The following is a 15,376-nucleotide window of genomic DNA, read 5'->3' as shown; positions in this document are numbered from 1 at the left end:
TCACAGGACTGGTTTAACAGTACGAAAGATAGGACAAATGTCAGACCTTTTTTCTCACAGGTAAAACATTGTGCTGCAACTGTTTAATCGCCAATGTTATTATTATTATTATTTTATTTATTTATTTATTTGGGGGGGGGGCGCTTTTCTAATGTCCAATCGCTGTTTGCATCTTTTTCACTGCTGGTGACAGCAGAAAAAATCTGCTTGTGTGACACCCATTAGTCAAAACCCATTTGTTTCAATAGGGAAATACAGCAGGAAAACGCTGGTATGAAATTTACAAAGCATCAGAAGACTCTTTCAAAAGTTGAGAGTGCCTCCAGAAAAATGCCTTATTTTTTTCTCCCAGCAGTAGCAGGTCATAAAATGTGAAAAAAAAGAAGAGAATGGATTAATTGGTGGCAAATCTCTAACATTCAGTCAAATTTCAGAATCAATCCATCTCTACTTATCTTCCTTTTAAAATGTGTTTCATGAAGGATTACCTAGTTCAGTCTTTGACAGCAAAACATTTCTTACAAAACAATTTGTTATTTATTTAGACTCGTTGGTTTATAAATTCTGTCCTTGTAGTTGCTTGCAGCATGTAATTGCTAAATGTGATGGGTCAATTCAGGATACTGAGCAGTTATTCAATGCTCGCTTAGCTTGCAGGTCTGACAGCCAAGACAATGTAACTACAAATCCCCCAACAAGACCACGGGGGTCATTCCGACCTGAACGCGCGCTGACGTTTTTCCCAGCGCATCGGTCAGGTCACTACTGCCCATGCGTATGCACCGCAATGCGCAGGCGCATCGTACGGGTACAAAGCGGATCGTTGCTGTGCGATGGATTTAACAAAGAATCCATTTGCACAGCCGATCGCAAGGAGATTGACAGGAAGAAGGCGTTTATGGGTGTCAACTGGACGATTTATGGGAGTGTTTGGAAAAATGCAGGCATGTCCAAGCATTTGCAGGGTGGGTGTCTGACGTCAATTCCGGGACTGGACAGGCTGAAGTGATCGCAGCGGCTGAATAAGTTCTGAGCTACTCAGAAACTGCACAAACTATTTTTGTACCGCTCGGCTGCACATGCAATCGCACACTTGCACAGCAAATATACACTCCCCAGTGGGCGGCGACTATGCATTCGCACGGCTGCAAAAAGTAGCTAGCGAGCGATCAACTCGGAATGACCCCCCATGTAAGGGACTATGGTTACTTAATAAGGAAAGCAGTCAGGGCTCATTGACACACATGCACTGGCAAAATGGGTGAAGATGCATTAGTCATACTTTTCATGCAATGCACTTTGACTAACAGAATTTACAATGGCAATAGAATTCCTGGTAGTATGTGCTGAGCTTTGGACTCAATGGCGGGAACTGCACTTTTGACCTTTATTTGTCCACCTTTTAATTAATCAGTACTTTTTATGTTTATATTTGAACACATAAAAGCAAATTGATACAAATAGGATCCACTTTTTAGTAGATAATGATGAATAAATGAGAAATTCAGTATAATCAGAATGCTGCAATACCCTGTATGAGATTACATTATTGTGTGTACAGTAGTTGTTCCCAGTGCCGAAACAGGGCTTTACTGCACACTGTGCCCGCCACACCCCCCGAGCACATGATGACAAGACATCATACAGAGGGGTCGGGCTGCCAGCGCCAAGAATTACAGCACTTGCCCGGTGCTTCCTCAGGGTGCTCCTCAGGGCTGTAATTACCAGTCAGCACTACAGAAGCAATTATGGATGCAGGGTGCTTTTACAGGCATACTGCTAGACAGAGGCAGTAGTCATGGGTGATGGGCAGTGCTGTCCACTGTGCATCGTCACTGCTTTGCACACCCCTGAGTGTTCATCAGAAAAAAGCTTTTATTTTCTTCTCTCTATATATATCTTATGATACACAAGGGCAATGTGCCTTTTATATGTATTAATGATTCAGGTATACCATTTGCATAGGAAATGTATCATATTAAATTAAACAAAAACATGTTTTAGTTTTCTTTGTTTCCTTCTTTATTTTCCTACTCTATTTCCTTTCCAGTCTAATTCTGTTGACCTCTTTCTCGGCCTTTCCTTTCCTCTTGCACTACATTTCTCCTTTTTTCTCTCAATCTCCTTATTTCTCTTTCATCTTTCCTTTTCTCTTAATCTTCCAATGTCTTTCTATTACTCTTTCTCCTTCTCTCGCACCTGCACACTCTCTCTCATCCATTTCTTATACTTCTACTCTCTTAATATTTCACTTTTTCTCCTTTGCTCTTTTCTTTTCTGTCACTCATCTGCTGTCTTTCTCTGTATCTCTTTCTTTCTTTCTTTTTTTCGTTTTTTCTATATTTCTTTCTTTCTGTGGACTTCAGATTGTAATCCCATTAGGTCTGTCAAAAAAGTTAGGTTATTTTATGTGAAAAAATCAGAAAACCTTGATTATCTATACTGTTGTCTTTTTAGCCAATAATATAAGTTTGTCATTGTAATCTTATATCTTTCTCTTTCCTGATAGCTCCACCTACTGTTAGGATTATCCACTCAGGCCTGGCCTGTAATATTGAGGAAGAGAGGTATTCTGAACGGGTGTACACAATACGGGAAGGAGAGACGCTAGAGTTGACCTGTCTAGTAACAGGACACCCAAGGCCACAGGTGAGTTAGACAAACACTTAGAACTTTACTTAACCTCTCTTTCCATTCTTCCTTTTCTTCTTTCCTTCCTGTTATTCCCTCCCATCCATTCCTTCTCCACCCTTCATTCCCTTCCCAACCATTCTTCCCTCTCCTTTGCTTTCCCTCCCTTCCCTTCCTTCTCTGTCCCATTACTTCCATGTTTTTTTCATTCTTCCCTCTCTACCATCATTTATTATTTCCCTTTATTTATCTCCTTCCTCTCTACTGTCCTTCTTTCCGCTCCTCTGTTCTTCCTTCCTTATCTTCCATCTATCCTTCCATACCTTCCTTCTGTCCCTTTCATTCTTCCTTCACTCTTTTAATTTCCTTCCTTACCTCCTTCTCAAATTCAGTACAGTAAGATTTTCCTTCTCTCTCTTCCCTTTATTTCTACTATTCTCTTCTTTTCCTCACTTCTCTTTCCCATCCTTTCCATCCCTCGCTTTGTACTACCTTCCATCCCTCACTTCTCTTTACCTTCTATCCCTTTCTTCTTTTCTCTCTCACTCTCTACCTTCCATCCCTCACTTCTCTTTACCTTCTATCCCTTTCTTCTTATCTCTCTCTCTCTACCTTCCATCCCTCACTTCTCTTTACCTTCTATCCCTTTCTTCTTTTCTCTCTCTCTCTCTCTCTCTCTCTCTCTACCTTCCATCCCTCACTTCTCTTTACCTTCTATCCCTTTCTTCTTTTCTCTCTCTCTCTCTACCTTCCATCCCTCACTTCTCTTTACCTTCTATCCCTTTCTTCTTTTCTCTCTCTCTCTCTACCTTCCATCCCTCACTTCTCTTTACCTTCTATCCCTTTCTTCTTTTCTCTCTCTCTCTCTACCTTCCATCCCTCACTTCTCTTTACCTTCTATCCCTTTCTTCTTTTCTCTCTCTCTCTCTACCTTCCATCCCTCACTTCTCTTTACCTTCTATCCCTTTCTTCTTTTCTCTCTCTCTCTCTACCTTCCATCCCTCACTTCTCTTTACCTTCTATCCCTTTCTTCTTCTTCTTCTTCTTCTTCTTCTTCTTCTTCTTCTTCTTCTACTCTCTCTCTCTACCTTCCATCCCTCACTTCTCTTTACCTTCTATCCCTTTCTTCTTTTCTCTCTCTCTCTCTCTCTCTCTCTACCTTCCATCCCTCACTTCTCTCTCCCTTCTTTTCTCTCTCCCATCCCTCTCTTCATTCTTTGTTTTTCTTCCTTCTCTTCCTTCATTTTGTCTCTCTCATACCTCATACCTCCTTTACTCTCTTCCAACATGAATGAGTTGAAAACTCCTACTACACAACAATGTACTTGAAACCAAAAATATATGTTTTATAGGGGCCTTAACTTGTATTTACAAACCCCACAACAAATGGCAGCTCTTATGACTTCACCTTATCTAAACAGATTTCTTTTTTTTTTTTTTGCATCTTAATGTCCTCTACAAGATTGTTTTTTGTTTGACAAAATCTACAATCTGAGTCCCTCTAAACATGCAGGATTTCGCCTTCCCATTCTGCCTGTCTGCAGTGCACTCTGTTATACTTAAAGGAGATTGTTTCAAGATAGGGTTGGGCATATTATTGCTTTGTTGTAATTATGTCTGCAGTCCTGTAACGTGTCATGTACTCTAGAAAACAAATATCTTTAGCTTTTGCCAACTGCGTTCTGTTACTGGCTTTTTGACGTTGTTTCCAGCTTCCTGTGCTTTGAATTTTAAATAGAAAACAGCCACATGGTGTGCAAATGACAGGAAATGCTGCATGTACTATTGCTCCAAATGAATCTGCTAATGTGGAAATAACGTAGCTTATTCCACATATATGAAATACAGCTTTACAGAAATCTGACATGAAAAAGGCTGAGCTGTCATATGGTATTATTACAGTGCCTTCTATTTACAAAATACTTTACATAACCAAAATGAAAGTAATTTGTGTATGCTAATGATTGGCCACAACACAGAAGCTCCGAGTAGGTTATTATGTGGTACTTTTATTGTGCAAATGTAATAAATTATATATATTAACAGTTTCTTATGTAGTGCAGCATATTCTGTTGCGCTTTACAATTAGAACAACAGTAACAGAACAAAATTAGGTAAAAACAGTCATAGAGGTAGGAAGGCCCTGCTCGCAAGCTTACAATCTACAGGGAAATAGGCATTTATATGCAAGGATAGATGCTACCTATTGCATAATTGTCCACCAGATTGCAAAGGTTCTTAATGGGCTGTATGATATTGTCACCCAGCAATGTTGTCCAAGGGTCAGGAGGATGGAAAACGAAGAAAGGCTAAATATGTGAGGTTATATGCGGACTGTACAGAGGGATGTAATAAGATAGGGAGGCACTGAAGGTTATGTGGACGGTTCTGGAATTTTATAAACTTGTGGAAGAGGTGAGTTTTCAGGGAACGCTTAAAGGTTTGGAGACTAGAGGTGAGTCTTATTGTGCGTGGGAGGGCATTCCACAGTGTGGGTGCAGCTTGAAAACTAGAACTCTAGTGTGCATAAACCATTTTATTTGTCTTCAGAACTTAAAGTATTTACATAGATAGCAAAGGCAAAACCAGTAATATGTTAGTGACAAAAATCTAATGCTGCTTTTAGTTTGTCAATGTCGCATTATATCAGGTAGGAATATTTAAATTGTAAAGTATTGGCTTCTAGGAATATATACATTTCAGTCAATGCTTCCCCAAAACATGACATACAGTATACCGTAGCCAATGTTGAAAAAATGTCTTGGGACTCCACAGGGCAAGGGTTTTCTGTTCAACATGAAATATGCTATAGATTCAGCCTCACTAAACTACTGATAACAAGTGTTTCTTAATGCAAATTGTGTTGTAAAAATTATTCCCTCCCCCACCCCTCTTTACCTGAATCATTCCTCCACTTAGACCCCTCCATAAGCAGTGGTGTAGAGAGCACCTGAGAAGGGGGAGGACACTCACTTCTCACCTTACTTGATCAGGAAGTGGGTCCACCTCCACGGCTACCGCCATCTTCCCAATGATATTTGGGAAGATGACGCTGGGCACTAGAGAGAAAAGGAGAGTCTTTGCTTTCAATGTGAGGCACCACCTTCCCAAAGATATCACCGGGAAGGGGGGTGGGCAGCCATTCTGCTGGATTCCATACTGCATTTATAGTCTATGGGCAGAGCGTGGGGACACATATGGTCACTTGACTCTACGGTTTACTGAAGTTGCAGTAGAACGTAAGCAAATCATACCCAGAACAGTTTGAAGATTTGATGATTTTCTTGTGATATTTATGCAGCTTTTCTCATAAATATTGCTTGCTTAAGTGTCCAGACTTCTGTAATTTACAGCAGTAGTCCTAAGTTTATACAGGTATACCATAGTTTTAACACTGGCCTCTACCTGTGCATCATTGACGAGACTCACACTTAAAGGATAAAAAACACTCTAATAGTGATCAATGATCAGTGAATCTGAAGCAAAGGGAGATGTATTAAACTTTCTAAAGAGGACAAGTGGAGAAGATGCTCATAGTAACCAATTAGGTTCTACCTATGAATGATCAAGTAGATTCTATAAAATAATAGCGAAACTGATTGATTGATGTGGGAAATGTATTCACATCTACCTTATCCATATTTCTGAATAATATTTCAGCAATACCATTTGTGCTGTTTATTTACTTTTTCCTTGATCAGAAGCAGTGGTAGCTCAAGAGGTGGGGCAGCAGTGCATTCCAAAATTCGAATAAGGAACCACACCAACTGCCACCACAAATACTGCCAAACATTGGTAGCCGGACTCACTGGCAGTTGGTGTGGCTTCACTATTTGAATTTTGGACTGTACTACAGCCTCACCTCTGGAGCTGCCACTGAATTCAGAAGGATTATTTCTATTCTAACAAATAAAAAAAATGTTTATCTACACCTTTTTTGTGTTTGATACTGAATCTACTGGACTTATCGGGTAGACTTATTCAAGGTATATGCCAACTAGACCTCCAAATGGCTTCTTTTGCTACGCTATACCACTGAAATACAGAACCTATCTTTTTGTGATATATGAACATGTGTTGATGTAATATTGTTTACACATACACAATAGCTACACCGATTCAAGCTATATGCAAGCCAAGATTTGGAATCAGCGTTGACTATACTGTATGCCGTTGGTTCCTAAAATTTCTTGAATCATGGTGCCCTAGAGTATCAGCATTTTCATTCACGTTACCACCACTAGGATAAAAGTTTTTTATTGATATATTTTTAATAAAAAAATATTGAACTAAGTAACTTGTGCCTTCCTGCCATCCTTAGGTTGAGTTATGTGGTGGTGTACAGTTGTGCTAATGATTGTCCACTTGTTTTCTGATTTTCAGACAGTTGCATTGGTTTTGCCTATCACATTGACCATACATAATTTAATTTGGTCCTGGACCACCAACCCAAGGCACACCCACAATGACCTGCAATGGTGCCTAGGCACACAGTTTGGGAACCACTGCTGTAGGCTACACCTTTGAAGTACCTATCCTTGAACTATATACTGTGTTGTTGAAATATTGTGACACATATACTATGAAAAACTTTGGTTAGTTCTTAAGGATGGCACTGGGTGGGTTTCACGTACGGTTTTAAACAATATTTCCCCAGAATAACAGTCTCCTACTTTCTGAGGGAAGATATATTCCAAAAATCTCAAAAATTCTGTATGCAAATATGTGATCCTTTCTGTCCACACATGCTCCAAAGTTTGAGAGATGTTATCCATCAATTCCATATGAATCCTTAGTGAATTGTGTCTCAAATAAAAATAGAGAAAACAAGAGTGTGACACCATATGATGGATATTGGAAGGAGTTTAGATTTGCACAGAACACTCACAATTTGGAATATTTTAAGAGCATGTATGATGTAGAAACCACACGGAGTGATAACATGGATGACATTCATCGATTCCTTGTCTATTTGTACAGTATCTCAAAACAAACAAAGAAAAGACCGTAGTGCAACACCGTCGGATATTTACGGATTAATTTTTAATAACACAAAACACTCACAATATAATAGTTAGTAAAAGGCATATAAAAACCACACAGAGTGCGATCCTCAAGGAAACAGCTTTACAGCGCAAACAACACCTATCCATCCAAACCATAAAGTTCACAATAGTCCCAGAAACCAATCGTGATGATGGGATGAACAGGGGCACTGTTCCAGAAGTCAGTGCATTAGAGGGTCTTTCATCAAGCACTTAACATGTTTCGGACTCAAAGGTCCTTCTTCAGAAGTCAATGATGAGTGTCCAAATTTCTATATATATATATATATACCCAGCTGCATTTCTAGAGAGGTGGGGACCCGTGTGCAGACTCCATGTGTGTGCCCCCTCCTCTTCTGTAGCCGTCACCGCCGCTGCTAGTCTACAGCGCATGTGCAGGACTTTGAAAAGCGGCCGCAGTGCCATTTTTTCGGAGTCCTGCGCATGCGCTGTAGACTCTGACACTGTGCCAGAGTCTCTAGCGCTCAGTGCGCTACCAGTGGCAGTGACGGCTACGGGAGAGGAGGAGGCCCACACGCAGTTGCCGATAGATGCCGGAGAGGTAAGTATAGAAGAAATGGGTGCAGTGTGTGCGGTGTGGGCCCCCTCTTGACCCAGGGGCCCATGTGCACCGCACACACTGTACCGATTATAGATATGCCAGTGTATATACCCCTTTCAATCATAAAACCACTCCCCCACAAGACAGGCCCCTCCTCCTCAGTTTCCCGCACTTTCGACTGCTGGAATTACATCAGTGGCAAACCCAGAAGTGGGATGCCGCGATTTGCATTTCACCATGCATTCCACTACTGTAGAATAGATGATGGAATTGTGTCAGCGACAAAAGCAGAAGTGGAACTCCTGCGATTTTGGGTTACACCCTGCGTTCTACTGCCATCAATGCATTCCATTAGCGTCCCAGACATTTTTTTTTATGTGAAACTGGTGGATTATGGACAATGGTTTTGCAGGAGGCTGATATTTTTCCTTTGTGGTGTCTGAGGGGTTTATTTAAGAGCGTCCTTCTTCCAAGGGGATAACATAAAATCCATAATTCTCATATATAAAAGAAAAAACAACATATATACAAAGCATCAGATACAATACACAAAGATGGCATTTATAAATGGGGTTATATCAGTGTTTTCCAAACTTTTTTGAATCACGGCGCCCTAGAATATCAGAATTTTTTTCACGGCACCCCTAGGCCAAAAATTTCTTATTGAGAAATTGAGAAAGAAATATTACATTAAGTAGATTGCATTTATGTGTCATCCTTGGGGTCAGTTGTGTGGTGATTTGCTTCTGTTTGGCCACATATTTTATGACTGGCAGCCACCAGCACTGGTTTTGCCTATTATATTGACCATGAATTATTTGAACTGGTCCTGGACCACCAACCCAGGGCACCCCTGCAAGTGTCCCGAGGCACCCCAGGGAGCCACGGCACACAGTTTGGGAACCTCTGGGTTATATGAAGAAGTTATAAAGAAAATTTTCAACTCAAAATCACCATTTAAACCATGAGGAACCAAAGTATTTAAACGATGAATCCTCCTCATTTCATCCTGAGATTACCTATTGTCCACACTTTAGATCTTCAAGATGGAATGATCTGTTGTATACCCCAAAAAGCCCTAATGTAACTTTTGTTTGAGCCATGTTTCATCTTAAAATGGGAGGACACCATATGATACTCCAACCCTTTTCTTATATTGTAGATATGTTCAGCTAACTGATGTAGTTATGTGATCGGCCGGGATGCTGACCGTCGGCATCTCGAAAGCCGGCATCCCGATACACACCCCTCAGCTAAGCGTACCTTAAGACATCTGCTGGTTTTAATTATATAGAGTAAATCGCATGAGCACTTTAGGGCATATACTATGTCATGTTCCTTTTTTGACATATTATATACGAGAAATTATATTATTAAAATATTGTCTTGGAAGAAGAGATTGATTTGTGATATTGTTTTATTTATACAATCAAGAGTATCCAAGCCTCCTTGGTTCCAGCAGGGAATCCCCATACCTACAAGATAAGGACATCTTTTGTTTTCTCCTATTTGTTTTGCTAGCACCATTAGTATCACTATACTTATCTTACTACTGCTATATTTCGCCTTGTGGTGGGGAGACCAGTGGTATCTGAGGCTGCCCACAGGGAGCAGCGGAGGGCCGATCACTATTTATCCACCTGCTTTCTTTAGAAGGTTGACACATATCCCCTTAAAATGAATTTTGACCCATGTTCCAAATGACAGATTTACTGTTATATGCAGACTGGATGAGATTAAGATTCTTCCCTTTCAGGCTGAATGCGCCACTACACACCCTGAGGCTCATTAGTGCTACTGCAAGATTATCCCACACACAAGTCGATTGTACACGGTTTCCTACCACATTTACTGGTAGCCACAATAATGATCTAGTGAGACTGAATTATGATAAATCGTGCTCTTTTGCAGCCACACATATTGCTAATGGCTAGCTTTGCTGCGATATTATACAGGGATCAGGATAAGGTCATAGTGAAGTTTATCTAATAACACAATGTAAACAGCAGTTGTGTTTTAGCGCTAAATAACAAATCATATATTAGCTTTTAACGAGCTAGTAAAGACTAATGATCCATATGACCTGATTGGTCACTGCACATATGCTTGTCTTGCACCAGTTTATTAACAAAACCATGCTAAAGATTCCTGGTGCTCGGTATTTTATTTTTTTAACAGAAATAAACAGAAACATGGGTCACCTATGGGGAATGGAGTATATACTAGGCATTGTGTAACAGTTGTTGCAGTAAGATGTTCTATTCCAATTATTTATGTAAATACTCATAATACGAGTCTGGTTTCTCAATTCTATGTGAGGAACTTTGCAAATTATACATTCCAGTGATAAATAGTAGAGTTGTACTGGGAAAACTGACATGTGGGAGGTTCACTCAAACTACAAACAGACCTGTATAGGAACAGTTCTTGTTATCATAACTTCCTCAGTGATTGCACTCTCATTAGTCAGTAACCATGATTGTTCTGTTTCATTTATGGATGCTTCTTCCGGAAATCAGTGCCATTGTGTGTGCTTCTTCAGGAAGTCAGTGTATGCTTCTTCAGGAAATCAATGTAACTGTGTATGTTTCTTCAGGAAGTGAATTCAACTGTGTGTGCTTCTTTATGAAGTCAGTTTCAGTGTGTGCTTCTTCAGGAAGTCAGTTTAACTATATGTTTCTTCAGGAAGTCAGTGCCACTGTGTTTGCTTCTTCAGGAAGTCAGTGTATGCTTCTTCAGGAAGTCATTCTCATTCTGTGTGCTTCTTCAGGGAGTTAGTGTCATTGTGTGTGCTTCTTCAAAAAGTCAGTGTCATTGTGTGTGCGTCTTCAGGAAGTCAGTGTCACTGTGTATGCTTCTTACAGGATATCAATGTCACTGAGTGTTCTTCGGCAATTGGTTGTATTCTTTTTCAGGAAGGTAGTGTCATAAATAACTGCAACTAATTGGATACCACCCTTTGACTTTCTTAAGAAGCATATGCAATGACACTGACTTGCTGAAGAAGCACATATGGTGACACTGACCTCCTGAGAAACATACACATTAACACTGACTCCCTGAAGAAGCACATACTGATCCTGAATAAGCACACACAATAACACTTCCTGAAGAAATAAAGTGACACTGACTTCCTGAAGAAGCACATACAATAACACCGACTTCCAGAATTAGCTCATACTTTGATACAGACTTTCTGAAAAAGAACACATAATTATACTGTTTTTCTGAAGAAGCAAACACATTTACCAGAGCTAATTAACTCATTCGGGGCAATCCTACTAAGCCCGATGTCGGCAGTTATCGGGGGATAATGTTTTCCATGCTTCAGGCATGCAAAACAAATTTCCCGATAACAAGCCCATAGAGCCACATTTTTTCGCAAAAACACATGACTCACAGAACTTATCCCAGATCCCACGTGCTTTTGCCTGAAAACGGGGAATTATTCAGCTTAAAAAAGGGCTATAATTGGATAGCCCAAAAACAACCATCGGCAAAATTTACGTTAATAGACTTTTTTTTCAGCTGATACCCCCCAATGTATGCTTGTTAGGAAGTCTGTGTCGGTGTGTGTCTTTTTCAGGATCTCAGTGTATGAAAAAGTGAATGTTGCCAAGATTGAGAGTAAAAGGTTAGGAGGTCTAATTCAGAGATGGACGCAGCCACGCGACCTTACATATTGCAGCCATGTCCACGAAGGATGCGGCCACAGTATGATTTACATTGGCAGCTGTCAGAGGGGCATTGGGGGAGTGGGGTGTAGCGAACGGGGGGGTGTTGGGAGGGCTGCTCCGGAATTTTTTTTTCTGCTGACCGCCTGAGAGTGCAGCCAGGCTGCGCTGCCAGGGGTCAACCTTAGATCCGATGCGTTCACAATTAGATTGCAGACGCATCGGGAGGTGGCCCCACACATGCTGGGCGGCATTGCTATGTGCTGGACGGCCTTCAGCAGGTATAGAGATGAACGCAGATCTGGCTGTGTATGCAGCGATCTGTGTTCATCTCTGAATAACCTCCTAGATGCAGTTTCCATGTCCAAACTGCAGGAGTTATTTGCAGTGTAAGGATGAAATCTCAAACTGCATTTGATTTGACAAACCCTAAAACATAATATGGTTTAGGCCAAACCTACAGTTTTTCTTTGCCTTTTGGCTCTCAAGACTGCACTGTGGGTTGTACTCAGTGTCGGACTGGAGCATGAAGGGCCCACCGGAGGCATGCTGTTGTAGGGGCCCATGCATAAGGGTGTGGCCAGGTTCCAGTGGGAGCGTGGCCAGCCACCACAGAGGTTTGGCTAACCACTACAGAGTACATGTTCTGTGCCCCTTGGTAATTGTATAATAAACCAAATTCTTGTGAAATATAATGTAACATATATATATAATGCATAATTCAGGTGCACTACGATAGAGTCTGGAACCTGATCCCTAGAAGAGCAGGAGGGCCCACAGGCAGTGGGGCCTTCGGTGGTTTCCCCTGTTCCCCTGTGGGTCAGTCCAACCCTGGTTGTACTGTACCCTGCTTAACAGATCAGGCTTGAGACACCCAGTCAATCTCACTATATTATTAAAATAAAGAGTAAAAAAAGTCTCTGTGCTTCCATTTTCTACAATTACAGCCTGCTTTGCACGGGGCACAGTCCTCTAGGGTTAAAGCATACCTCCCAACTGTCCCGCTAAATGGACACTGTCCCGCTGTCTCACCCACGGGCCGCAGTGTTCTACAGGTTGGGGGGACATTTGGGAGAGCCAGTGATCACCGCTGCTCTGCAAAGCATCCGGTGATCACTGAATATATGCCATGCGCACGACATCTATCAGGGCAAGGAGGGGAGCCGGGGGCTGTCCAGCCGCTCAAAGAGCGTTGGGCACGCCTCCAAAATGACTGAAACAGGGGTTGCCACACTAGGCCACACCCCATCAACCCGAGGCCCTGCCCCTCCATCCAAGGTCCCACCCCCTTTCCAGCCAAGGATGCGCCTTCGGCGCAGCATGTGCCTATTTCCAAGAGATGTAAGTTGGAAGGCATGGTTAGAGAGGGTGCACAAAAGTGAACAGCTAGTGATCACTGGCCACATTCCCTTCCTGGTACACCTGTTGGGTACCTGTAACTGGGTTAAAACTTTAGCATGCTTCTGTGGCACAAGGGCATAAGTGCATACTGGGACACGTAGTGCCGCGAGCGTGTACGACAAATTTTGCCCTGTTAATAAATCAATGACATTATTTGCCCCTTTAATAAAGAGTAGTCATTGACCTGGTACATAAGGCAGCGAGGATTACATTTTATTTTATTTTGGATGACGGTAAAACAACAAAAAGCAATTACACTTTTTTTTCTGAAGATCTGCAAAAATATTTGCTGAGCATGAAAATGTTTATCTGAAGTATGCAGAGTACACACAAATATTTCAGTGCGACGCTCTAATAACACCGGCTGCGGCACAGAAGCACAGTTCACACCTTATCGTGAGTTACAGACTGTCCTCCATATAATCACTCCCCTTCTGAACATTCACAGCAACTAAAAAAATAAAATAAAAATTCATTTGAATTTATACAGCATATATTCACTAATGGCTTTACAAGGGCTGCACGCCATGTCACAATATTTCTACAAAGTCTAGGATAGCCTCGCTTCACGCTTCAAGAAGCTGTTTTTTAACCGTTAAACAATATTTAAAGTGCCTTAAAATATTAATTACTTTTTAAAATATTTTATATAGAAAGACATCCAGTTAAAAAAATCTTGTTAGTTTTATGGGCGGTAATTTTATATATCTAGATTCTTCCCCCCCCCCCCCCATAAATTTAGACTAAGACTACTGCATATTTCTACATCTGGATTATGTGAGACTTCATGTTTTTTTTCGGGTGGTCTTCTGTTTGCCGGCGGTCGGGCTCCCGGCGCTCAGTATACCGGCGCCGGGAGCCCGACCGCCGGCTTACCGACACTTATTTTCCCTCGTGGGGGTCCACGACCCCCATAGAGGGAGAATAAAATAGTGTGGCACGCGTAGCGCGCCACCGTGCCCGTAGCGTGGCGAGCGCAGCGAGCCCGCAAGGGGCTCATTTGCGCTCGCCAAGCTGACGGTAAGCCGGCGGTCGGGCTCCCGGCGCCGGGATGCTGGTCGCCGGGAGCCCGACCGCCGGCCACCCGTAGTGAACCCTTTTTTTCCCCTAAATGTACTGTAGGTTGTTGCAAAAATAATTTATGCACAGTATTAGTAATAAGTTTTCTGAAACACCATTTAATTTGTAAATTCCTTTCAGTCAGCATTAAAAGGGCTTAAAGGGACAGTTCCACAACTTGTGAACGTGCACAGTTTAGAGCACAGGTTCTCAAACTCGGTCCTCAGGACCCCACACAGTGCATGTTTTGCAGGTCTCCTTACAGAATCACGAGTGAAATAATTAGCTCCACCTGTGGACCTTTTAAAATGTGTCAGTGAGTAATTAATACACCTGTGTACTTGTTGGGTTACCTGCAAAACATGCACCGTGTGGGGGTCCTGAGGACCGAGTTTGAGAACCACTGGTTTAGAGCATAGAATATGAGGTTCCAGTGGACATCAGCCAATGGCATTTAAATATTGCTGCTTTATTCTTTGCAATTCCTACAACAAAAATACAGTATGTGTAAATTATAAACTGCAGCTCAGCGTTTCCCAAACTTGGCCCACAAGGCACACCAACTGTTCAGGTTTTAATGATACCCATTCTTAAGCACAGATGGTTAGATCAAAATAACTGATGTAATAATTAAGTCACCTGTGCTAAAAGTATGGATATGCTTAAAACCTGGTCCCTTAAGCTGGGTACACTATATGATGTAACAAACAATGTGCCGGTTGTTCCAAAATCCAAAAACACACAATATAGAGCGTACACATTATGTTATCTTATGAAGGACGGCACTACAGTATATATTGTGTTTGATAATTGTTACTCCTGTACAATGTGTGCGGATGTGTGTGCACACTACTAGATGTCTACCACAGCCTTCATTCTATCCACTCATCTGATGGGAAGAAGCGATGATCGAGGGATTGGGTGCACCCACTATAATATGGTCCTTTCAATCTGACTCGTGACAAAATAAATTTATAGATCTTATAGTGAGTAGCCAACTTTAC

At 41.6% G+C, this 15,376-nt stretch overlaps 1 protein-coding gene across 2 annotated transcripts in view; it reads left to right on the top strand.

Annotated features, from left to right (window-relative positions):
• The window catches only part of MDGA2 (MAM domain containing glycosylphosphatidylinositol anchor 2), a 1,135,272-nt gene that overhangs the window by 405,915 nt on the left and 713,981 nt on the right, over window positions 1-15,376 (top strand). For both annotated transcript variants that reach the window (XM_063947538.1, XM_063947537.1), the window contains exon 2: window positions 2,510-2,649. In XM_063947538.1, the coding sequence (XP_063803608.1) occupies window positions 2,510-2,649 (140 nt within the window). The remainder of the gene's footprint in view (window positions 1-2,509; window positions 2,650-15,376) is intronic.

The sequence above is a fragment of the Pseudophryne corroboree genome, chromosome 12 (assembly GCF_028390025.1).
Source record: "Pseudophryne corroboree isolate aPseCor3 chromosome 12, aPseCor3.hap2, whole genome shotgun sequence".
NCBI classification, from domain to species: domain Eukaryota; kingdom Metazoa; phylum Chordata; class Amphibia; order Anura; family Myobatrachidae; genus Pseudophryne; species Pseudophryne corroboree.
This window is presented reverse-complemented; position numbering and strand designations above follow the sequence as displayed.